The 24,377-nt window shown below is 50.5% G+C and overlaps 1 protein-coding gene across 6 annotated transcripts in view; it reads left to right on the top strand.

Moving 5' to 3' along the window:
• LOC132891771 (solute carrier family 15 member 2-like) overlaps positions 1-24,377 on the top strand; it is an 89,596-nt gene that overhangs the window by 37,459 nt on the left and 27,760 nt on the right. For all 6 annotated transcript variants that reach the window (XM_060929694.1, XM_060929698.1, XM_060929697.1 and 3 more), the window contains exons 2-12: positions 4,854-4,894; positions 10,130-10,217; positions 10,344-10,485; positions 10,615-10,707; positions 10,808-10,907; positions 11,108-11,198; positions 11,348-11,425; positions 17,088-17,170; positions 17,257-17,340; positions 17,426-17,515; positions 17,709-17,753. In XM_060929694.1, the coding sequence (XP_060785677.1) occupies positions 4,854-4,894; positions 10,130-10,217; positions 10,344-10,485; positions 10,615-10,707; positions 10,808-10,907; positions 11,108-11,198; positions 11,348-11,425; positions 17,088-17,170; positions 17,257-17,340; positions 17,426-17,515; positions 17,709-17,753 (935 nt within the window). The remainder of the gene's footprint in view (positions 1-4,853; positions 4,895-10,129; positions 10,218-10,343; positions 10,486-10,614; positions 10,708-10,807; positions 10,908-11,107; positions 11,199-11,347; positions 11,426-17,087; positions 17,171-17,256; positions 17,341-17,425; positions 17,516-17,708; positions 17,754-24,377) is intronic.

Genomic DNA, 24,377 nt, shown 5'->3' on the forward strand with positions numbered 1-24,377 from the left:
AAGCCTGGTCACTTCCGAGCATCATGTCCCGAACTCTTGGGAAAAGGACCGCCCCGTCCAGCCGAGGGAGGGTTGTGACGGGGCCTACCCTCTCTCCCGGACTCCCTGGCCAAGGAATCTACATCCCGGTCTCCATCTCCTGGGGTGAGTCTGTCCACTCTTGTCAAGCTTTGATAGACTCAGGGGCGGCTGGGAACTTTATGGATATTCACTTCGCCCAAAGCATCAATATACCTACTGCACCTCTTGAAGTCCCTCTGTCTGTGTCTGCCCTCGATGGCCAAGCGTTAGGTGATGGAAGAGTCACCCAAGTTACTTCTCCAGTCTTCCTCCAGTCTCAAGGTCACAAGGAAGAAATATCCCTGCACCTGATTCCTTCACCTGAGTTCCCAGTTATTCTAGGCCTTCCTTGGCTTACTCGCCACAACCCTCGCATAGACTGGGTAACAAGCCAGGTTGTGGAATGGGGCCCTGCATGCCATGCCTCTTGTCTGCTCTCTAGCTCTCCTGTGTCTCCTGCCGAGCCCCCTGATCTCACCGAGTTATCTCAAGTTCCCACAGAGTACTGGGATCTCAAGGAGGTATTCAGCAAGAGCAGGGCCGCCGTTCTTCCTCCGCACCGGGCCTACGACTGTGCCATTGACTTGCTCCCTGGGACTACCCCTCCTCGTGGCAGACTGTTTTCCCTCTCTCAGCCAGAACGCAAGGCTATGGAGGAATACCTCAAAGACGCCCTGGTCTCTGGGTTCATTCGACCCTCCACCTCACCTGCTGGTGCCGGCTTCTTCTTTGTCGGCAAGAAGGATGGGGGGCTTCGACCATGTATTGACTACAGGGGCCTGAACAAGATCACTGTGCGCAACCGATATCCCCTTCCGCTGATGTCCACTGCTTTCGACCTGCTCCAAGGCGCCACCGTCTTCACCAAGTTGGACCTACGGAACGCATACCACCTCATCCGTATCCGACAGGGAGACGAGTGGAAGACTGCCTTTAACACCCCGTCTGGGCACTACGAATACCAGGTGATGCCCTTCGGACTCACCAACGCACCAGCTGTTTTTCAGGCCCTAATCAACGATGTCTTAAGGGATATGATTAACCTGTACGTCTTTGTCTACCTCGATGACATCCTTATCTTTTCCAAGACCATGCAGGAGCACCGCCACCATGTCCGCCAGGTTCTCCAGAGGCTGCTACAGAACAATCTGTTCGCCAAGGCCCAGAAATGCGAATTTCATGTTCCCGAGGTCTCCTTTCTGGGATTTATTGTACGGACAGGCCAACTCCAAATGGACCCTGCCAAGACCCTGGCCGTCCGGGACTGGCCTACTCCCAAGTCCGTTAAGGAGGTTCAGCGGTTCTTAGGATTCGCTAACTTCTACCGCAAGTTCATCAGGAACTTCAGTTCTGTGGCAGCACCCATGTCAGACCTCACCAAAGGGACAGGTGGATCTTATGGCTGGTCTCCTCAGGCAGAAAAGGCGTTCAAAGACCTCAAGGACCGCTTCTGCACGGCACCCATTCTGGTTCTCCCGGACACCTCCCAACCATTCATCGTGGAGGTGGACGCCTCGGACAGTGGTGTCGGCGCGGTGCTCTCTCAACGTTCGGAAGGAAAGCTGCACCCCTGCGCTTACTTCTCCCACCGCCTGAGTCCTGCTGAGTCCCGGTACGATGTGGGGGATCGAGAACTGCTAGCGGTCAAACTGGCCCTTGAGGAGTGGAGGCACTGGCTGGAGGGAGCACAACATCCATTCCTGGTTTGGACTGACCACAAGAACCTGGAGTACCTCCAGCAAGCCAAGAGACTGAACCCTCGACAGGCTAGGTGGGCCCTGTTTTTCAGTCGGTTTGACTTCACCCTCTCATACCGCCCCGGCTCCAAGAACACCAAACCTGACGCACTGTCCAGACTGTTCTCTGCCACTAACAGGGAGAATGAAGTCGGGCCTATTATCCCTGTGTCCCGGATTGTGGCCCCTGTCCGCTGGGGTATTGAGGAGGCTGTCCGACGAGCCCAACGCCAGGACCCCGGTCCTGGGACGGGGCCACCAGGCCTCTTGTACGTCCCACATCAAGCCCGGGCCAAGGTTCTCCAGTGGGGTCACTCTTCCCCTCTCACCGCCCACCCGGGAGCTCGGAGGACCCTGGACTTCCTGAAAAGACGCTTCTGGTGGCCTAACATGGAGAAGGAAGTAAGGTCATTTGTCCTGTCCTGTGAGGTTTGCACCAGAACCAAGAACCCACGACAGCGTCCCCAGGGTCTCCTGCATCCTCTGACCATTCCCCGGCGTCCCTGGTCCCACGTGGCAGTCGACTTTATCACGGGTCTCCCTGAGTCACAAGGTAACACGGTCATTTTGGTCTTAGTTGACAGATTCTCCAAGGCCTGCCGCTTCATACCACTGTGCAAACTCCCCTCTGCTCTTGAAACTGCGAAACTTTTGTTTAATCATGTCTTCCGAGTCTTTGGTCTTCCACAGGACATCGTCTCAGACCGAGGGCCCCAGTTCTCCTCCCGAGTGTGGCACGGGTTCTGCAAGGTCATCGGAGCCACTGCCAGCCTCTCCTCTGGGTTTCACCCACAGTCCAATGGTCAGACGGAGAGGCTCAACCAGGACCTGGAAACCACCCTGCGAGGCCTGGCTATGGATAACCCGACATCGTGGAGCACCTGGCTGCCATGGGCGGAGTACGCCCACAACACCCTGCAGTCATCGGCCACCAAGCTGTCGCCATTCCAGTGCCAATTCGGGTTCCAGCCACCTCTGTTCCCGGACCAGGAGGAGGACGCGGGGGTGCCCTCGGTCAACCAATATGTGAGACGGTGTCGCAAGACCTGGAGCAAGGTCAGGAAGACCCTCATACAGACCTCCAGAACCAACCAGACTCAGGCCAACCGCCATAGAAGACCTGCACACGCTTTCCGCCCTGGGCAGCGTGTTTGGCTGTCCACTAAGGACCTTCCACTGCGGGTGGAGAACCGCAAGCTTGCTCCTCGCTACATTGGCCCCTTCAAGGTGGTGCGCAGGGTGAACCCTGTCTCCTACCGGCTCCAGTTGCCCCGGACTCTGAGGATCAACCCCACTTTCCATGTTTCCCTGTTACGGCCCGTACTGACGTCTACGTATGCCCCTGCCCCTAGGAACCCCCCACCCCCCCGCATCTTCCAGGGGCAGACTGTGTTCACTGTGAATCGCCTGCTTGACTCCCGCCGGGTCCGCGGCGGGTTGCAATATCTGGTGGACTGGGAGGGCTATGGTCCTGAGGAGCGCTGCTGGGTTCCTGCTCGGGATGTTCTTGATAAAGAACTATGTCGGGACTTCCATTCGGCCCATCCGGATCGCCCTGGGAACGTCAGGAGACGCTCCTAGAGGGGGGGGTCCTGTTAGGACTAGGACTGTTTTGGCCTCTAGAGGCCGCTGTTATTTCCTTTTCATGTCGTGTTTATTTTGGCCTCTAGAGGCCGCCACTGTTCCTGTGTTTTGTGTTTGTGTTAATTGCCTAATTATCTTCACCTGTGTCCTTAATTAGTTTGTCTATTTATACCCCTGAGTTCAGTCCTCTTGTCACGGAGTCTTTGTGCTGTTATGTTTATCTCCAGTTTCCTTTGTACTGTGTTTTTTGATCTTCTTAGCTTTTGAATTTTTGCACTTTGCTTTTCTTTTGGATTATACTCTTTGGTTTTTTTTTTTTTTGTCTTTTGTTTTGCCCTGTATATAGTGTATATAGTTTAAATAAACCTTTTGATTCTTTTTCTACTTCCGCCTCACGCCTCTGCATTTGAGTCATCCCCCTGGTGGCCTAGTGGGGGTTTGCTGGATTATCACACCAACGAACCAGGTTTGAATCCCAGCAAAACCCTAACAATTAGACAAGAATGGGTTAACATTCCTATCCCTAAACTTGAGCAACTTGTCTCCTCAGTCCCCAGACGTTTACAGACTGTTGTAAAGAGAAAAGGGAATGTCTCACAGTGGTAAACATGGCCTTGTCCCAACTTTTTTGAGATGTGTTGTCATGAAATGTAAAATCACCTAATTTTTCTCTTTAAACGATACATTTTCTCAGTTTAAACATTTGATATGTCATCTATGTTCTATTCTGAATAAAATATGCAATTTTGAAACTTCCACATCATTGCATTCTGTTTTTATTTACAATTTCTACTTTGTCCCAACTTTTTTGGAATCGGGGTTGTAAAATGGAATCACATTTCCTGTCCTCACTGCAGCAAAAGTTAAAAATGAGAGGATTATTTTTACTCTTGAGTTGAGTAACAATATGATATCCATCCATCCATTATCTATAGCTGCTTATCCTGTGCAAGGTCGCAGGCAAGCTGGAGCCAAATCCAGCTGACTATGGGCGAGAGGTGGGGTACACCCTGGACAAGTCAACAGATCATCACAGGGCTGACACATAGAGACAAACAACCATTCACACTCACACCTACAGTTAATTTAGAGCCACCAGTTAACCAAACCTGCATGTCTTTGGACTGTGGGGGAAACCGGAGCACCCGGAGGAAACCCACACAGACACGGGGAGAACATGCAAACTCCACACAGAAAGGTCCCTGTTGGCCGCTGGGCTCAAACCCAGAACCTTCTTGCTGTGAGGCAACAGTGCTAACCACTACACCACTGTGCTGCCTAACATGATGTTGGATTTTTTTTTTTTAGGACAATTTTTTGTCACATAATAATGCCATAGACCAAGATCCTTCCTTAAATGCACTCAGGGTCAGATAATGTTAATGCTCAGTATCTCATTATTGATTTAGTCTTTTTGTAAATACCTTTGGAGTTAACTTTGTTTTGTTTTGGTTTTTTTCCCTTTTCCTTTAGATATGGAGGAGAAACAAGCTGACAATAGAAAGAAGTCACCAGTAAGATGTTATATTAATGTCACTGTTACTGCTACACCTCAAAATGGTTAACCCGGCAGCTAAAGCAAATGAGTTAATGTCTCCTCTCGTCTCGTCTTCTTCCGCTTTATCCGGGACCGGGTCGCGGAGGCAGCAGTCTAAGCAGGGAAGCCCAAACTTCCCTTTCCCCAGACACCTCGGCCAGCTCCTCGGGAAGAACACCGAGGCATTCCCAGGCCAGCCGAGAGACATAGTCCCTCCAGCGTGTCCTGGGTCTTCCCTGGGGCCTCCTCCTGGGGGGACATGCCTGGAACACCTCCCCAGGGAGGCGTCCAGGAGGCATCCGAAAAAGATGCCCGAGCCACCTCAGCTGATTCCTCTCGATGTGGAGCAGCAGCGGCTCTACTCCGAGCTCCTCCCGAGTGACTGTGCTTCTCACCCTATCTCTAAGGGAGCGCCCAGCCACCCTGCGAAGGAAACTCATTTCGGCCGCTTGTATCCACGATCTTGTCCTTTCGGTCATTACCCAAAGCTCATGACCATAGGTGAGAGTCGGAACGTAGATCGACCGGTAAATTGAGAGCTTCGCCTTTTGGCTCAGCGACTTCTTCACCACGACGGACCGGTAAAGCGACCGCATCACTGCGGAGGCTGCACCAATCCGCCTGTCGATCTCACGCTCCATCCTTCCCTCACTCGTGAACAAGATCCCGAGATACTTAAACTCCTCCACTTGAGGCAGAACTTCTCCACCAACCTGGAGAGGGCAAGCCACCTTATTCCGGTCGAGAACCATGGCCTCGGACTTGGAGGTGCTGATTCTCATCCCAGCCGCTTCACACTCGACTGCAAACCGCCCCAGTGCATGCTGAAGGTCCTGATTTGAAGAAGCCAACAGGACAACATCATCCGCAAAAAGCAGAGATGAAATCCTGTGGTTCCCAAACAGGATTCCTTCTGGCCCCTGGCTGCACCTAGAAATTCTGTCCATAAAAATTATGAACAGAACCGGTGACAAAGGGCAGCCCTGCCGGAGTCCAACATGCACTGGGAACAGGTCTGACTTACTGCCGGCAATGCGAACCAGACTCCTGCTCCGTTCGTACAGGGACCGGACAGCCCTTAGCAAAGAGCCCCGAACCCCATACTCCCGAAGCACCCCCCACAGAATACTACGAGGGACACGGTCGAATGCCTTCTCCAGATCCACAAAGCACATGTGGACTGGTTGGGCAAACTCCCATGAACCCTCGAGCACCCTATGAAGGGTATAGAGCTGGTCCAGTGTTCCGCGACCAGGACGAAAACCGCATTGTTCCTCCTGGATCCGAAGTTCGACTATTGGTCGAATTCTCCTCTCCAGTACCCTGGAGTAAACCTTCCCTGGGAGGCTGAGAAGTGTGATTCCCCTATAATTGGAGCACACTCTCCGGTCCCCTTTCTTAAAAGAGGGACCACCACCCCAGTCTGCCACTCCAGAGGCACTGTCCCTGACTGCCACGCGATGTTGCAGAGGCGTGTCAACCAAGACAGCCCCACAACATCCAGAGACTTGAGATACTCAGGGCAGATCTCATCCACCCCCGGTGCCTTGCCACCGAGGAGCTTGCAAACCACCTCAGTGACTTCGGCTTGGGTAATGGACGAGTCCACCTCTGAGTCATCAGCCTCAGTCTCCTCAGTGGAAGACATGACGGTAGGATTGAGGAGATCCTTAAAGTATTCCTTCCACCGCCCGACAATGTCCCCAGTCGAGGTCAACAGCTCCCCACCCGCACTGTAAACAGTGTTGGCAGAGTACTGCTTCCCCCTCCTGAGGCGCCGGACGGTTTGCCAGAATTTCTTCGAGGCCGACCGATAGTCCTTCTCCATGGCCTCCCCGAACTCCTCCCAGTTCCGAGTTTTTGCCTCCGCAACTGCCCGAGCTGCAGCACGCCTGGCCCGCCGATACCCGTCAGCTGCCTCGGGAGTCCTGGACGTTAACATGGCCCGATAGGACTCCTTCTTCAGCTTGACGGCATCCCTTACTTCTGGTGTCCACCACCGGGTTCAGGGATTGCCGCCACGACAGGCACCGGAGACCTTGCGGCCACAGCTCCGAACAGCTGTGTCCACAATGGAGGTAGAGAACATGGTCCACTCAGACTCAATGTCCCCCGCCTGCCTCGGAAGCTGGGAAAAGCTCTCCCGGAGGTGGGAGTTAAAGACCTCCCCAACAGAGTGCTCAGCCAGACGTTCCCAGCAGACCCTCACCATACGTTTGGGCCTGCCAGGTCTGTCCAGCTTCCTCCTCCCCTAGCGGATCCAACTCACCACCAGGTGGTGATCAGTTGACAGCTCAGCCCCTCTCTTCACCCGAGTGTCCAAGACATAGGGCCGGAGATCAGATGAAACGACTACAAAGTCTATCATCGACCTCCGACCTAAGGTGTCCTGGTGCCACGTGCACTTATGGACACCCCTATGCTCGAACATGGTGTTCGTTATGGACAAACCGTGACTAGCACAGAAGTCCAATAACAAAACACCACTCGGGTTCAGATCGGGGAGGCTGTTCCTCCCAACCACGCCCCTCCAGGTGTCACTGTCATCGCCCACGTGAGCATTGAAGTCCCCCAGTAGCACAATGGAGTCCCCAGTCTGAGCACTCCTCAGTACCTCTCCCAGGGACTCCAAGAAGGCCGGATACTCTATACTGCTATTTGGGCCATAGGCACAAACAACAGCAAGAGCCCTCTCCCGAATCCGAAGGCGCAGAGAGGCGACCCTCTCGTTCACTGGGGTAAACTCCAACACATGACGGCTGAGCTGGGGAGCTATAAGCAAGCCCACACCAGCCCGCCGCCGCTCACCACAGGCGACTCCAGAGAAGTGGAGAGTCCAGCCCCTCTCGAGGAGCTGGGTTCCAGAGCCCAAGCTGTGCGTGGAGGTGAGCCCGACTATCTCTAGCCGGTACCTCTCAACCTCCCGCACAAGCTCAGGCTCTTTCCCCCTCAGCGAAGTGACATTCCATGTCCCAACAGCCAGCCGCTGTGTCCGGGGATCAGGTCGTCGAGGCCCCTGCCTTCGACTGCCACCCAATCCACATTGCACCAGTCCCCTACTGCTACCTCTGTGGGTGGTGAACCCACAGGAGGTCGGGCCCACGTCACCTCTTCGGGCTGAGCCCGGCCGGGTCCCATGGGCAAAGGCCCGGCCACCAAGCGCTCGCATACGAGCCCCAACCCCAGGCCTGGCTCCAGGGTGGGGCCCTGGCTGCGTCATCCCGGGCGACGTCACAGTCCTCAGATTTTTCTCCATAGGGGTTTTGGTGAACTGCTCTTAGTCTGGCCTGTCACCTAGGACCTGTCTGCCTTGGGAAACCCTGACAGGGGCATAATGCCCCCGACAACATAGCTCCTAGGATCATTCAAGCACACAAACCCCTCCACCACAATAAGGTGGCAGTTCTAGAAGGGGTGAGTTATAATGTGTCACATCTTAAAATCATGAAGTTGCTCAGATTGATGCCCATGTTGAGTGGGGCATTGGACTTGGTGTCTGTTTTAATACAACCCCGATTCCAAAAAAGTTGGGACAAACTACAAATTGTAAATAAAAACGGAATGCAATAATTTACAAATCTCAAAAACTGATATTGTATTCACAATAGAACATAGACAACATATCAAATGCCGAAAGTGAGACATTTTGAAATTTCATGCCAAATATTGGCTCATTTGAAATTTCATGACAGCAACACATCTCAAAAAAGTTGGGACAGGGGCAATAAGAGGCTGGAAAAGTTAAAGGTACAAAAAAGGAACAGCTGGAGGACCAAATTGCAACTCATTAGGTCAATTGGCAATAGGTCATTAACATGACTGGGTATAAAAAGAGCATCTTGGAGTGGCAGCGGCTCTCAGAAGTAAAGATGGGAAGAGGATCACCAATCCCCCTAATTCTGCGCCGACAAATAGTGGAGCAATATCAGAAAGGAGTTCGACAGTGTAAAATTGCAAAGAGTTTGAACATATCATCATCAACAGTGCATAATATAATCAAAAGATTCAGAGAATCTGGAAGAATCTCTGTGCGTAAGGGTCAAGGCCGGAAAACCATACTGGGTGCCCGTGATCTTCGGGCCCTTAGACGGCACTGCATCACATACAGGCATGCTTCTGTATTGGAAATCACAAAATGGGCTCAGGAATATTTCCAGAGAACATTATCTGTGAACACAATTCACCGTGCCATCCGCCGTTGCCAGCTAAAACTCTATAGTTCAAAGAAGAAGCCGTATCTAAACATGATCCAGAAGCGCAGACGTCTTCTCTGGGCCAAGACTCATTTAAAATGGACTGTGGCAAAGTGGAAAACTGTTCTGTGGTCAGACGAATCAAAATTTGAAGTTCTTTATGGAAATCAGGGACGCTGTGTCATTCGGACTAAAGAGGAGAAGGACGACCCAAGTTGTTATCAGCACTCAGTTCAGAAGCCTGCATCTCTGATGGTATGGGGTTGCATTAGTGCGTGCGGCATGGGCAGCTTACACATCTGGAAAGACACCATCAATGCTGAAAGGTATATCTAGGTTCTAGAGCAACATATGCTCCCATCCAGACGATGTCTCTTTCAGGGAAGACCTTGCATTTTCCAACATGACAATGCCAAACCACATACTGCATCAATTACAGAATCATGGCTGCGTAGAAGAAGGGTCCGGGTACTGAACTGGCCAGCCTGCAGTCCAGATCTTTCACCCATAGAAAACATTTGGTGTATCATAAAACGGAAGATATGACAAAAAAGACCTACGACAGTTGAGCAACTAAAATCCTACATTAGACAAGAATGGGTTAACATTCCTATCCCTAAACCTGAGCAACTTGTCTCCTCAGTCCCCAGACGTTTACAGACTGTTGTAGAGAGAAAAGGGGATGTCTCACAGTGGTAAACATGGCCTTGTCCCAACTTTTTTGAGATGCGTTGTTGTCATGAAATTTAAAATCACCTAATTTTTCTCTTTAAATGATACATTTTCTCAGTTTAAACATTTGATATGTCATCTATGTTCTATTCTGAATAAAATATGGAATTTTGAAACTTCCACATCATTGCATTCCATTTTTATTTACAATTTGTACTTTGTCCCAACTTTTTTGGAATCGGGGTTGTAAGTGCAATAAAACCTTCATTTCAGAACTGTTTGTGTTGTCTGATATTAACTATGCCTAATGAGAAGTGTCCTTATGTCCTTTCCTTATGCTCTTACAGAAAATATGTGGCACCAACTACCCACTCAGCATTTCCTTCATTGTAGTCAATGAGTTCTGTGAGAGATTCTCTTATTATGGCATGAAAGGTAATGAAGGAGCCCAAATGTCCAATGGTTTATACAAAGCCATGTTACTTCATGTTTATGTTGTGCCCATCACATTAAATATTTTTGACATGCAAAAGCAACCATGAATTTCTCTTCTTCATAAAGCGGTGCTCACACTTTACTTCATCCATTACCTCAACTGGAGCAAGGACTTCTCCACTGCTATATACCATGCATTCTCTGGACTGTGCTACTTTACTCCTCTAATAGGGGCCATCATAGCTGACTCATGGCTGGGAAAGTTTAAGTAAGTTAAAATGGCTACAGTGGGGTTTTTTGGGTTTTTTTTTTTACATGAATCATTTTAACTCAAAGAGAAAGCTGGATTAAACCTGATAAATATTGAACCTTGGAGGTCTTTGTGCTTTGTTCATAGAACCATCATCTATCTGTCAATCGTGTATGTCATGGGACATGTAATAAAGTCTCTTGCTGCAATGCCATCTGTAGGGGACAGCACTGTGCACATGTAAGTGGATTTTTGTGTGCATTCATGGTAATTGATCTATGCATTTCCATGTGCGAGGGATGCATTTTGCATTCTTATGGTACTTTTGGTCTTATCACAGTGCTCTGTCCATGTTGGGGCTCATCCTCATTGCTTTCGGGACTGGAGGAATCAAACCTTGTGTGTCAGCGTTTGGTGGGGACCAATTTGAGGAAGAGCATGTAAGATATTCATGACATGTTTTTGCTATAGTGACAGTCATACTACAGTTAGTCAACTACATTATCATTGAACATGTTAGCTCACTACAATTAGGCTACAGTTACATTATTATTGAACTTGCTAGCTCAGTGGCTTGGTTTAGTATTTATTTCATAAACCACATTGCTTTTAATAATTGCATTTCCTTTGTGTTTCTCAGCCAGAGGAGAGAAGAAAGTTCTTCTCAATCTTCTATATGTCAATCAATGCTGGGACTATGCTTTCGACCCTCATCATACCAATTCTAAGAGGTTAATTCCATAATGTATTATGTACGATTTCTGCTGTATTAAAGCCTTACAAACCATGATCATGGTTTCCATTCATAATGTGCAGTTACTGTACATCTTGAACTACCTGTGGTTATACTGTAAGTACAGGTTTAATTTTTATAACACAGGTGACGTTCACTGTTTTGGAGGTGATTGCTATGCTCTTGCCTTTGGAGTTCCTGCGGCTTTAATGTTCATCGCTTTGGGTGAGTTCAGGCACACATTCGGGTACAGCACAGCTCAAAACGCATAATGATCTTGATTATGTATGTCATATTGCATATATTTTCTGAGACCAGAAGCACTAATGTGGATAAACAGGTCAACACAGGAGTCATATTGTATATATTTGCCTGTATCATCTTTGCATTGTTAAACTTGTTTTGGCAAGCACACATCTGTTAAATGTGAATCCCAAACAGATTAGAAGAGTGAGCTTTAACCTTAGTCAGCATTATGGATACCTTGTAAAAACTGTAGCCTCATTTCTCTGCCATTGTAAACAACTTTGGAAAAATATTAAGCTTATAAGCCAACTGTCTCATAATGGTACTCTATAGTAGATTGATTTGGCAGATTTGGTTTCTTACGAGTTTGTGGCAGCGGGGGCGTGGCCAAGCGGAAGTCTGTGAATGGAGGGCGGAGTCAGGGAGGGTGAGTGGTCATGTCACTACACCTGTTGTCAATTAACGTGTGTTTGTGTGTCTCCTCCAGTGACCGCGCCCTATAAAAGGAGAGTGAGAAGGGGAGGTCGGCGCCGAGGGCTTGCTAGTAGCGTGCGTGTGTGTGTGTGTGTGTGTGTGTGTGTGTGTGAGAGAGAGAGAGAGAGAGTGTGTGTCTGAGTTGTGTGCTGAAAAGCAGCAATAAGGGAAGTAATTAAGATGCAAACAACTGCCTGCCGTGCTTCTGTGCTCCACCCACATCAGGGTCTTTCTACAGTGGTGCCGTGACCCGGATGAGTGCAGAAGGGAACAGCCCCATGGAGTCCTCGCCGTTCAAGGACTTGATCCATGCCCTCGCCACAGCCCAGCAGAACCAGCACCAAGAGCTGGTTACACAGCAAAATCCCCAGTGTTGAATTAACACCCAGAGTGTTGATTTAACACCCTACTGTGTTTATATAGGTCCAGTTGGACCCAAATAAACTCTGAAAGTGTTAATTCAACACTGAGGAATTTGCTGTGTACTCTCCGGAAGGAGCAAGAACAACAGTTCGAAGCCTTGGTGCTGGCCCAACAGGAAGACCGTCAGGCGTTCCAGCACCTGCTCGCGTCGGCAGGGCCCATGACCACCACCGGAGTGGACCCTCCCCAACTCACCCTAACGAAGATGGGTCCGCACGATGATCCAGAAGCCTTCCTTGCGCTCTTTGAGCAAGAAGTGGAGGCGTGGGGTTGGCCGGTCGACCAGCGTGCTGCGCACCTCCTCCCCCTACTGACGGGTGAGGCGCAACTGGCCACGCTGCAGCTCCCCGCCGACAGCCGGCTCATGTATGCGGACCTCCGACGAGCCATCCTCCAACGTGTTGGACGCTCCCTGGAGCAACAACGGCAGCACTTCCGTTCGCTGCGTTTAGAGGAGGTCTGCTGACCGTTTGTGTTCGGCCAACAACTCTGGGACGCCTGCTGGCGGTGGCTGAGGGCAGACGACCGCGACGCCAAGGGAGTTATCGACCTGGTGACACTGGAGCAATTCGTCACACGACTTCCGGAAGGAACCACGGAGTGGGTCCAGTGCCTTCGCTCGGCATCTCTGGACCAAGCTATCGAGCTGGCAGAGGACCACATGGTGGCAGTTCTGACGGCAGGAAGGCGTGTCTCCTCTTCTCCTCTCTCTTCTCTCTCTCCCTCTGCTTCCCGTCCTTGCCCCATTCCCCCACCGCAGAGGCGGGGGCCGGCTCCCCCCCAGCCGGCCCAGTGCACCCGTAGTGTCCTACCGTTTTCCCCTTCCTTGTCTGTGTCTCCTCCCCCCCAGGTGAATGATGCCCGTAACACCAGTGCAGAGGGAGAGCCTGGGCCGGTGTGGTGGCACTGCGGGGAGCCAGGATATCTCCAACATCAGTGCTCCGCGATGGAGGTGGGCGCGGTGGTCCAGGTCCCTGATGCACCAGAAACCACCCTCGATTGGGCCAGAGCATATCGTATACCGGTAAGTGTCCAAGGGGATACGTACCAGGCTTTGGTGGATTCCAGCTGTAACCAGACCTCAATCCACCAAAGCCTGGTGCAAGGTGAGGCATTGGAGAGAGCATGAGTGGTGAAGGTGTTGTGTGTGCACGGGGATGTTCACGACTACCCTTTGGTGTCCATCCACATTCTATTTCGAGTAGAAAAGCATAGTGTAAAGGTGGCAGTTAACCCTCACCTCACCCACTCGCTGATTTTGGGGACTGATTGGCCGGGTTTTAAGGAGTTAATGATGCACATAGTGAGGAGTGGGTCCTGCAGTAATCCGTCTGGGGAAAACCCCGGAGTAGCATTGGCGGGAGAAGCTGTCACAGAGCCGTCTATGTCAGCACCGCGTCAGGGTGGTACACAGAGTGAGGAGCGCCCTGCCCCTCCTCCCTCTCCCGGGGATTCCCTTGGGGATTTCCCATTAGAGCAGTCGTGAGACGGGACTCTGCGGCATGCATTTGACCAAGTGAGACTAATCAATGGTCAAATTCTCCAGCCAAATGCGACGCCAGCCTTCCCCTACTTTGCTATTATTAAGGATAAGTTATACCGAGTGACGCAGGACACTCAAGCTGGCGAAAAGATAACAGTTATTAATTCCAAAGAGCCTCCGGGAATTCATATTCCAGGCGGCTCACTTTAATCCCATGGCCGGACACTTAGGGCAGGATAAAACACTAGCCCGAATAATGGCCCGGTTCTATTGGCCAGGGATTCGCGGGGATGTCCGTCGGAGGTGTGCAGCGTGCTGCGAATGCCAATTAGTGAATCCCGCGGCCACTCCAAAAGCAACTTTGCTCCCTCTCCCTTTCATCGAGACCCCTTTTGAAAGAATTGGGATGGATCTCGTTGGGCCATTAGATCGGTCAGCATGGGGATATCGCTTCATTTTAGTTCTGATGGACTATGCAACGAGATACCCGGAAGCAGTGCCTCTTCGCACGCAGTATTGCAGAAGTGCTCTTCCGCTTTATCTCTTGGGTCGGGATTCCGAAAGAAATCCTAACAGACCAAGGCACTAAATTCATGTCATGCACACTGCGCAAGCTGTGTGGGTTACTGAGGATTAAGCATATCTGTACCAGCATCTGTCACCCACAAACGGATGGCTTAGTAGAACAGTTTAATCGAACTCTGAAAAATATAATTCGAAAGTTCGTAATGAAGATGCACATAATTGGGATAAGTGGCTTGAGCCCCTGTTATTTGTAGTACGAGAGGTCCCGCAAGCCTCCACAGGGTTTGAATTAGTATATGGGCGTAAACCACATGGCATTTTGGACGTGCTACCTGAAAATTGGGAGGAGGGACCTTCACCTAGTAAGAATGAAATTCAATACGTTCTCGACCTGCGTGCCAAATTCCACACACTTAACCAGGAGAATTTGCGGCAGGCGCAAGAACGTCAAGTCCGACTGTATGATAGGGGCACGCGCCTTAGGGAGTTCACACCGGGAGACAAAGTACTCATATTACTGCCCACATCGAGCTCCAAATTGGTCACCAAGTGGCAAGGGCCTTCAAGGTCACACAGCAAGTCAGGGATGTCAACTATGAGGTGAGGTGAATGGACAGGGGTGGGGCATTGCAAATTTACCACCTGAATCTATTAAAATGTTGGAATAAGGAGGTCCCCATGGCATTGGTGTCAGTAATTCCGGAGAAGGCGGAGCTGGGGCCAGAGGTTCAAAAAAGAAAATTGACATAGCCCACCACTCTGGTCCCCTGTGGAGACCACCTCTCCCCGACCCAGCTCACGGAGGTAGCCCAGTTGCAGAAAGAATTTTCCGACGTGTTTTCGCCTCTGCCCGGCCGCACCCACCTCATAGAACACCACATTGAGACATCCCCGGGGGTGGTAGTGCACAGCTGCCCTTACCGCCTGCCTGAACACACACACAAAAAAAAGGTGGTCCGGGATGAACTTGAAGCCATGCTCGAAATGGGCATAACTGAGGAGTCCCACAGTGACTGGAGCAGCCCAGTGGTCCTGGTCCCCAAGACCGATGGGTTAGTCCAGTTCTGTGTGGACTATAGGAAAGTCAACGCGGTGTCTAAATTTGACGCATACCCAATGCCTCACATTGACGAGTTGCTTGATCAATTAGGCACTGCTCCTTTTTATTCGACACTGGATTTAACGAAGGGATATTGGCAGATCCCCTTGACTCCTCTGTCCCGAGAGAAAACGGCCTTTTCTACACCGTTTGGCTTACACCAATTCGTCACACTTCCTTTTGAGCTGTTTGGGGCACCTGCTACGTTCCAGCGGCTTATGGACAGGTTCCTCCACCCCCACACCACCTACGCAGCCATGTATCTCGATGATGATATCATCTATAGCAATGAATGGCTGCGGCACCTCGAACACCTTAGGGCCTTCATAAAGTCTCTGAGGCGGGCGGGTCTCACAGCTAACCCAAAGAAATGTGCGATTGGGCAGGTGGAAGTACGGTATCTGGGTTTCCACTTAGGCCATGGGCAGGTGCGTCCCCAAATTAATAAGACTGCAGCGATTGCAGCCTGCCCGAGGCCCAAGACCAAAAAGGGGGTGAGACAGTTCCTGGGGCTAGCTGGCTACTATCGTAGGTTCATAACTAATTATTCAGACGTCACCAGCCCGCTGACGGATCTCATTAAAAAGGGAGCACCAGATCCGGTCCAGTGGACGGAGCAATGCCAACAGGCTTTCTCAAGGGTAAAGGCTGCACTGTGTGGGGGGCCACTGTTACACTCCCCTGACTTTTCTCTCCCCTTTATTTTACAGACAGATGTGTCAGACAGAGGGCTGGGAGCCGTTCTGTCCCAGAAGGTGGAGGGGGAGGAGCGTCCTGTGCTATACATTAGCTGGAAGCTGTCCATGCGGGAAAGCAGGTACAGCACGATAAAGAAAGAGTGCCTAGCCATCAAGTGGACGGTCCTCGCCCTCCGGTAATACCTGCTGGGACGCCCTTTCACCCTCTGTTCAGACTACACACCCCTCTAGTGGCTTCACCACATGAAGGATGCCAATGCGCGGATCACCTGTTGGTATCTTACACTCCAACCATTTAAATTCGAGGTGGTCCACAGGCCGTGGGCGCAGATGGTGGTGGCAGACTTCCTGTCTCGTCAGAGGGGGGGAGTCAGCTTCAGACGGTGGGAGTATGTGGCAACGGGGGCGTGGCCGAGCGTCAGTCTGTGAATGGAGGGCGGAGTCAGGGAAGGTGAGTGGTCATGTCACTACACCTGTTGTCAATTAACATGTTTGTGTGTCTCCTGCAGTGACTGTGCTTTATAAAAGGAGAGTGAGAAGGAGAGGTTGGCGCTGAGGGCTTGCTAGTAGCCTGTGTGTGTATGTCTGTGAGAGAGAGTGTCTGAGTTGTGTGCTGAAAAGCAGCACTAAAGGAAATAATTAAGATGCAAACAACTGCCTGCCGTGCTTCTGGGCTCCACCCACATCAGGGTCTTTCTACAGAGTTACTCTAGGAACATTTTATAAACTTTCTTCATTTAGGCGTTGGCGCTTTTTCAATGATTTTATCATTGAAATTATGTGAACTACAGCTTAACTGTAAACAGCAGCCTATAATGGCCTGCTTTAGAGTAGTTATACAGAATCAAATTGCTGCTCAGCACATATACTATATGTACATCTAATATAGGGGTTGGTGACTGCCATGTTTCTGATACTGAATGTATGTTGTTTATCTAGTGGTTTTTATTCTTGGCAGTGGGCTATATAGAAAGTCCCCACCTGAGGGAAATGTCTTGTTGAATGTCTGCAAGTGCATTGGGGTAAGAAATCTGTTTCACACAACATTTTGGCAGACTGATAGTGAAATTGTTATGCAAATTCAGTTAATCACTATTTTGTTGATCAGTTTGCCATATGCAATTGGTGGAGAAGCAAAGAGAAAAGACCAAGACGGAATCACTGGCTGGACTGGGCTGAAGAGAAGTATTCGGTACGAATATTTATAAAACTTGGATTATTTTGTGCAGTCTAAAGTTACAGTGATTGTGATTATTTTATATGTCATGTGCCACTAGAAAATTCTTATTCAGGAGATCAAAATGGTGCTCCGTGTGCTGGTTCTCTACATCCCATTGCCCATGTTCTGGGCTCTCTTTGATCAGCAGGTAAAAGACTATCATCTATAATCTAACAATGTAGTTGTTTGATTACTGTGGTTTCAAATTATGGTTTCTAATTCATTTGTTAAATGCACTCATTAGTCTTAGTTAAGAGAGATAACACACAGAATACATATGTCTTAGTTTTAAATGAAGAATCAGAGTGGAGCTGAAATGAAAAGCTCTTATTTTGTATCAGGGATCTCGCTGGACTCTACAGGCCACATGGATGAACATGGATTTTGTAAGTCTTTTGTCCTTTCTTTAAAGAAGTTTTCTAAGCTCGTACAGATGTTCTGTTTCAGTTCTTACAGCTAGACTAGTGGAATTTCTCATGTGCTCACGCATTGGTCAGGAAATGTCATGACACCATCAGACACAGTATAAATACCGGTATGCGGGTTATGATGTTCTCTTTCTCATTCCTGGCTTGGTCTTGAGAACAATCAGATTACTCTTCTGAGATGAGTGCAGCCCCTGGAGTAGCAGATTTGCCCTCACAGGTTGTGTCTCAGAATAACTGGATTTATCCTTCCTAAGTTTGGTCAGTTGAGTGCCCGTGTGTTGTCGGCTGCACTCGCGCATTCATTTTCTATTTACGGTTGTAAGTGTCCTCACATTGGCACTGCTCATTGCTATCAGTGTTAATTAGTTTGTTAGCCAAACTAGGCCTCCTCGGTTTACCTGAGAATTCCACTTGTTACTGGCTCCACTCACTGATATAATTGGCAGCACTCATTGCTAGCAGTGTTCCTCTAGTTGTTTAGCCTAACAACTAAACCACATTTGGTTTTACCTGAGAATTTTTTAGTTGAGTGCTGCGCCACTCACTGACAGCATTTCTCCCTCATGTGAGAATTTTACATTTGAGTGTCCGTGTGTTGATCGGCTCGACTCACAGTTGCCTGATTAGTCACGGAGCAACCCTGTTGTCAGTTCACTCACGATTGGCGTCACAGCTGAACTGTTTAGTGACTGTTGGTGCTGCTACCATTGCTGCTTGGATTGCCTAACCTCACACCTCTGTCTAAGGTAGGCTCACTTGATAACTAAAGTTACCTACCACTGACTGGCTTGAAAGGAAGCTAAGGTAAGTAGCCTGCGGATTCTCCTCCTGTGGGTAGCGTTAATGTTTATTGGATTACTGAGTGACCATGTTTGACTGCCTCTGCTCTAGTATATTTCTTAACAAAATTGGCATACTGCTAAGACTCTGTTCTTGGCTAACAGTATCATACTGCTTTACAGTTGATTAACATCAGTGGTGCTATACCTGCTAGCTATTCTCTGTAACCTGAACTGAATCTATGACATCATGGAGTCTGTCTGGTGTGTATGGTGTCATAGTGCCATGGATGCGTTGGATGTCCATGATTGTTGCCCATCCTGTCTGGGCATTGACCACCTGCATGAGGTGCTGACCAACCCATGCTTAGCCTGTAACATGATGGCTAGGCACAGGTGGCACCGCTCCAAGGCCAGGCTAGATCCAGACTCCAATACAACTCTCCCTCCCCTCAGGGTGAGTGCTGATGAAAAGAAAAGGATAGCTGTGGACCTGCTTAGTGCTAAAGCAAAAAAAAGAATCCTCCGCAGACATGGCTTACAAAATAGCTGAGCTGTCATGTATCATTGAACACCTACAAGCCTTGTTGTCTGCTGTGCACCCAGGTACTACTGAGGGACTGCAGACTGGAGAGGGGTAGAATGTCCCACCCTCAGCCTTGTCACAACTTGGTACAGACTCATTCACTCAGTCAGACTCAGATGCTGTGTTGGTTGTTGCCTCAAAGTCCCTGTTCACTGCTGGCTTGGCCAGTGATTGTGGTGAGGATGGGCCTGCTGCAGTGCATGCCCCTTCACCCCATTTGCTCAGTGGGAGTGGTTCAGATCCCCAGAGCTTTGCATCAGCATCCAACTCTTCAGCGGCACCCATTCAAAGTGCACTTAAGGTAGCTTTGGCCCGCCTTAAATTGGACATCCCGCAAGCTACATCGGTAATTTCTAACCTCTTGCACTGCCTTCCAGGGTCTTCTGACAAGTTACGCATGCCACAGTGCCCTGACTTCACTGGTGTCATCACAAAGGCTTTTCAAATGGGTAGGGCACCCAGACCTGATCATAGCATTCATGCACTGGAAGCAATAGTGGAGCCTGACACTGCTGGGCTTGGGAGAATGCCCACAGTGGAGCCCTGCATCACTTTATCATCTGACTTGATGAAGCCCTGTGGCAGGTAATTCACTGCCCAAATGCAGAATGCTGTCACACAGACAACCTCCTCGGTAGGCCTTACAGCGCTGCAGCATCTCTGGGGAGAGTAGTTAACTCTTTAGCTCACCTGATGCTGGCTATGCACATATCACTCACATCAACTGTAGATGCTACAGTGAATGAGCTAATGGACACCTCTCTTCAGTCCCTTGGTGCCATTACCAATGAATGTGGTTGGACCCTTGGGCTATTAGTACAGGCCAGGAAGCAGGTGTGGTTAGCTCAGTCCCCACTGCCAGAGCTGTGTGGAAACAGCTTGAGAGCCTTGCCCTTACTTCCAGGGCAGATCTTTGGACCCGGGGCTCAAGAGGCCCTTGAACGCTGCAGGCTTGTCTCTGAGACCAAAAACCACCTCATTGGCCCTCAGCCAGCCTTTAGGAACCCCAGTCACAGCACTGGGACTACACCTTTTGTCATCAAGCTGCTTCACCTACCATCTAGGCTGTGGTTCCCCTTGCTGCTGTCCCTGCTTGCAGCTCAACCCTGTAGATCTATTTGTCAAGGACCAGACAGGAGATCAAATGCACTCAAACCACAATTTATTAATAACAGGGGAAAAGGGAGTTGGGAGAATGTGTGTGTGAAGTTCAGTGGCAGGAGGACTGAGAGGCTGGTGGGAGCATGGTGGTGACGTCTGAGGTCTCCCATCCAAGTACTGACCAGGCCCGACCCTGCTTAGCTTCTGAAATCAGATGGGATCAGGCGTAGTCAGAGAGGTGTGGCTGTAGGCTAACAGCTCTTGGGTTTCAGGCAGTCTCCCAGCAAGCAGTCCCTCAGCAGGCAGGAGACAGAGAGCAGGCTGGAACACAGAGTCACAAATCAGGTAGCAAGATAGGGGACAGAAATGCAGGGTCAGGTTACCAGGGCAGAAGAGTAGGGCTCCAGGCAGGGCTGCTCACACCAGGCAGATGGAGAGGCAGGCAAGCAGCAGGGCTGGGCAAGCTGGAGATCAGGCGAAGGTACAGGAGAGGCAGGCAAGAGGTAGAGTCGACAGGACAGAAGGCAGATCAGGTTACCAGGGCTGGAGAGCAGACAGAGATAGACAGAACAGAATATCTTCAGGAGTCAGAGTAGTAGGAACACAGAGCAGGTTATCACGCTGAGAGTTGCAGACGATCTGACACAGAAGCTTGGGAGGACTGCAGTATAAATACACACAGGGGGAAAGCAGGTGATCGGCAACAGCCAATGACAGTCACTGAAAGTTAATAAGAGGAAGTGAGTGCAGGCGTGGCTGGTAATGCTGAGTGGAGATGTTACCTGAAGAGAGAAGCTCACAGGTAGGACCATGACAGAACCCCCCCCCCCCCCCCCCCCCCCAAGGGATGGCTCCAGAAGTCCCTAGCCACAGATCCACAAAGACGGGCGGGAGGAGGGGGAATACCGGTGGAGGGTCAGAACTCCTCTGACCGGTCAGTGTCCAAGGCCTCAGGATCTGGTTCAGAATCGGACTCGGGGACAGTAGCGGTTGGCGCATCGTCCTTCCGACAAGGACCCTTTGGTCAACCCCTCCGGTTGGCCGGCTGGTCCGGATGCAGGCGATGAAAGGTGCTGATGAGGGTACGGTCTACGATTCTCCCAGCAGGGACCCACATCCTCTCCTCAGGACCATAGCCCTCCCAATCCACCAGGTATTGGAGGCCCCTGCCCCTGCGCCGTGACTTCAGCAGTCGCCGGACGGAGTAGACTGGGCCACCATCGATGAGACGAGGAGGAGGAGGAGACGGTGCAGCTGGGACCAGTGGGCTCTTGTGCACTGGCTTAATCTTAGAGACGTGGAAGGTGGGGTGCACTCTCATAGACTTGGGCAGTCGGAGCCGGACAGCAGACTGGCTGATTATCCTCTGGATCGGGAATGGTCCGACGAACCGAGGTGCCAGCTTACGAGACTCCACCTGGAGGGGCAGGTCCTTGGCTGATAACCACGCCTTCTGGCCCACCCGGTAGGTGGGCGCAGGCGTCCTCCACTGGTTGGCTCCAGTAGAGTAGCTGGTGACTGACTTGAGGAGTGCAGCACAGGCTTGAGACCAGGTGCGGCGGCATCGGCGTGCATAGGTGAGGGCAGCCAGGCAGGTGACCTCTCCCTTCTGGCTGGGGAACAGGGGTGGTTGGTAGCCATACACGCAGTGGAATGGGGACAGCCCAGTGGCTGAGCTGGTGAGGGAGTTGTGAGAGTATTCCACCCACAGCAGGTGCTCGCACCAGGCCCTAGGGTTGCGTGATGCCATTCACCGAAGTGCCTTCTCCAACTCCTGGTTAGTCTGCTCTGACTGGCCGTTGGACTGGGGTCGGAATCCGGAGGTGAGGCTGGCGGTGGCCCCGAGTAGGTGACAGAACTCCTTCCAGAAAGAGGAGGCGAATTGCGGCCCCCGGTCCGAAATGATGTCCTTGGGCAGTCCATGGATGCGGAAGACATGCTGCAGGACGATCTGGGCGGTCTCTTTGGCCGACGGTAGTTTTGGGAGGGGAACAAAGTGTGCCATCTTGCTAAAGCGGTCCACGATGGTGAGTATGACCGTCATTCCGTTAGAAGGGGGCAGACCCATAACAAAATCCAGGGAAATGTGGGACCAGGGTCGCATTGGCACGGGCAGAGGCTGGAGCAAACCGGTGGGAGGCCGGCTGGAGGACTTATTTTGATTACAGGTAGGGCAGGCTCGGACAAAGTCTCGCACATCCCTGCTCATAGTAGGCCACCAGAACCGTTGAACGAGCAGGTGGTAGGTGCGAGTGGAACCAGGGTGGCAGGCTAGACAGGAGTCGTGTCCCCATTGTATAACCTGGGATCACAGGTCTTCAGGAACAAAGAGGCAACTTGCGGGGCATGCACTGGGGCTGGGTTGGTCACGGAGGGCTTCCTGCACTCGTTCTTCAATGTCCCAGGTCAGAGCAGCAACGATACAGGGGTCAGGAAGGATGGGAGCCGGATCCTTGGAGGGGGCATCATCCTTCTGGAACTGGCGGGAGAGTGCGTCAGGCTTGGTGTTGCGAGATCCGAGCCGGTACGAAAGGGTGAAATTGAATCTGGTGAAAAAGAGAGCCCAGTGGGCCTGTCTGGGGTTGAGTCGTTTGGCGGTGCGGATGTATTCCAGATTCTTATGGTCTGTCCAGACCAGGAATGGGACTACGCACCCCTCCAGCCAGTGATGCCATTCCTCCAGGGCGAGCTTGACCGCCAGCAGTTCCCGGTTGCCTATGTCGTAATTGCGTTCGGCCAGCGATAGCAGGCGGGAGAAGAACGCACAAGGGTGGAGTTTGTTGTCATCCGCTGACCTCTGTGAGAGCACTGCCCTGACTCCCACATCCGAGGCATCCACCTTGTTACGTCCTCCTACCACTAGGGGCCCCCAGTACTTTTTTGTATGGTTGCTGCACTTAATTGTTTTACAGGTGGTTGGTGTGGAGCCAATGATGTCTCCTCTATAAATGCTAGGGTGGGAGCCTAAAGACTCTCTCTCTCCTCGGGGGTTGGTCCCACACCCATTTGATGCCTGCTTGTTTCTCTTTTGTGGTTGGTTTCCCCTTTTGTATGTAGTTTAATTCTTTGTTGGTTGTTCCTTGGTTTGTTTTGTTATTATTTGACAATAAAATACCTCTAGATTTAAACGAGCCCTGTGACTTTTGTCATAGATGTTACACTGCTACATCTGTTTGTAACATTTGGGGCCTTGTCCGTTTTTTTTACGCGTTGAACCTTGTTTTTGATAATTTTTTGTAATGAGAGAAGTGGGTTGTAAGTTTGCGACTTTTGGTGAGCACTTTGTTTGGCTGTGAGTCATTTCTGCTGTACTGTGAGTAGGAAGCCGCCGGGTGGACACAGAGTCCACCACTTTTTTATTTTAGTTATTTGTTTTTGGTGGTAGCCCTTAGTCGGCCTGCTTCAGGGGTGTGGTATCATTCACCCCTTGAGTTTGCGGTTAAACTACGCCTTTTAGGGGAACCACTGAAGACTAGCGGTAAGGTTTAGTTTAGGTTAGTTTTTTTTTTTCAGGTAAGTGTTTAGGTCGCAGTACAGTGTAAATTATTCCGGTCGTGTGCTCTGTCGCTTTGGTGTTTTGCCTGGGTTTTTCCCATGCTACTGGTGATTAGGGGTTTTGGTTAGACTTTGGTGCTGCTTTAGTGGGTGTTTTGCCCTTTTGGTCTGTCTAGCCTTGTGTCCTCCTATTGCTTGGGTGTTGGACCACCCTTTTGTGTGTGGGGAGAGAGCTTTTGTGGGGGAATTTTAGTGACTACTTTGTAGTTTTTTTTTTTTGTCGCACGTTGCAGCAGGTGCGATTTTGTGTGGTTTTTTTTTTTTTTTTGTGTGTGTGTGTCTTTTGGAATGGACACCATGATGTCTGCGGCACAAGGTTTTGCTGATAATCCGACGTTAGAGGCTTTTCATAGTCTCACGAAAGATCAATTGATTGAACTGGTTGGGTTATTTGACATTAAACTCAGCGCTTCTGAGAAGCGGTTGAAGACCTCAATTAAGAGTGTAGTCCATCCCTTTCTGATTGAGAAAGGAATTTTGCCTAATGTTGATCTAACGGAGACAATTCGGTTGAAAGAGCTGTCCATTAGAGAGAAGGAATTAGATAATCGGCGGGAGGAG

The sequence above is a fragment of the Neoarius graeffei genome, chromosome 9, assembly GCF_027579695.1.
Source record: "Neoarius graeffei isolate fNeoGra1 chromosome 9, fNeoGra1.pri, whole genome shotgun sequence".
Lineage (NCBI taxonomy): Eukaryota > Metazoa > Chordata > Actinopteri > Siluriformes > Ariidae > Neoarius > Neoarius graeffei.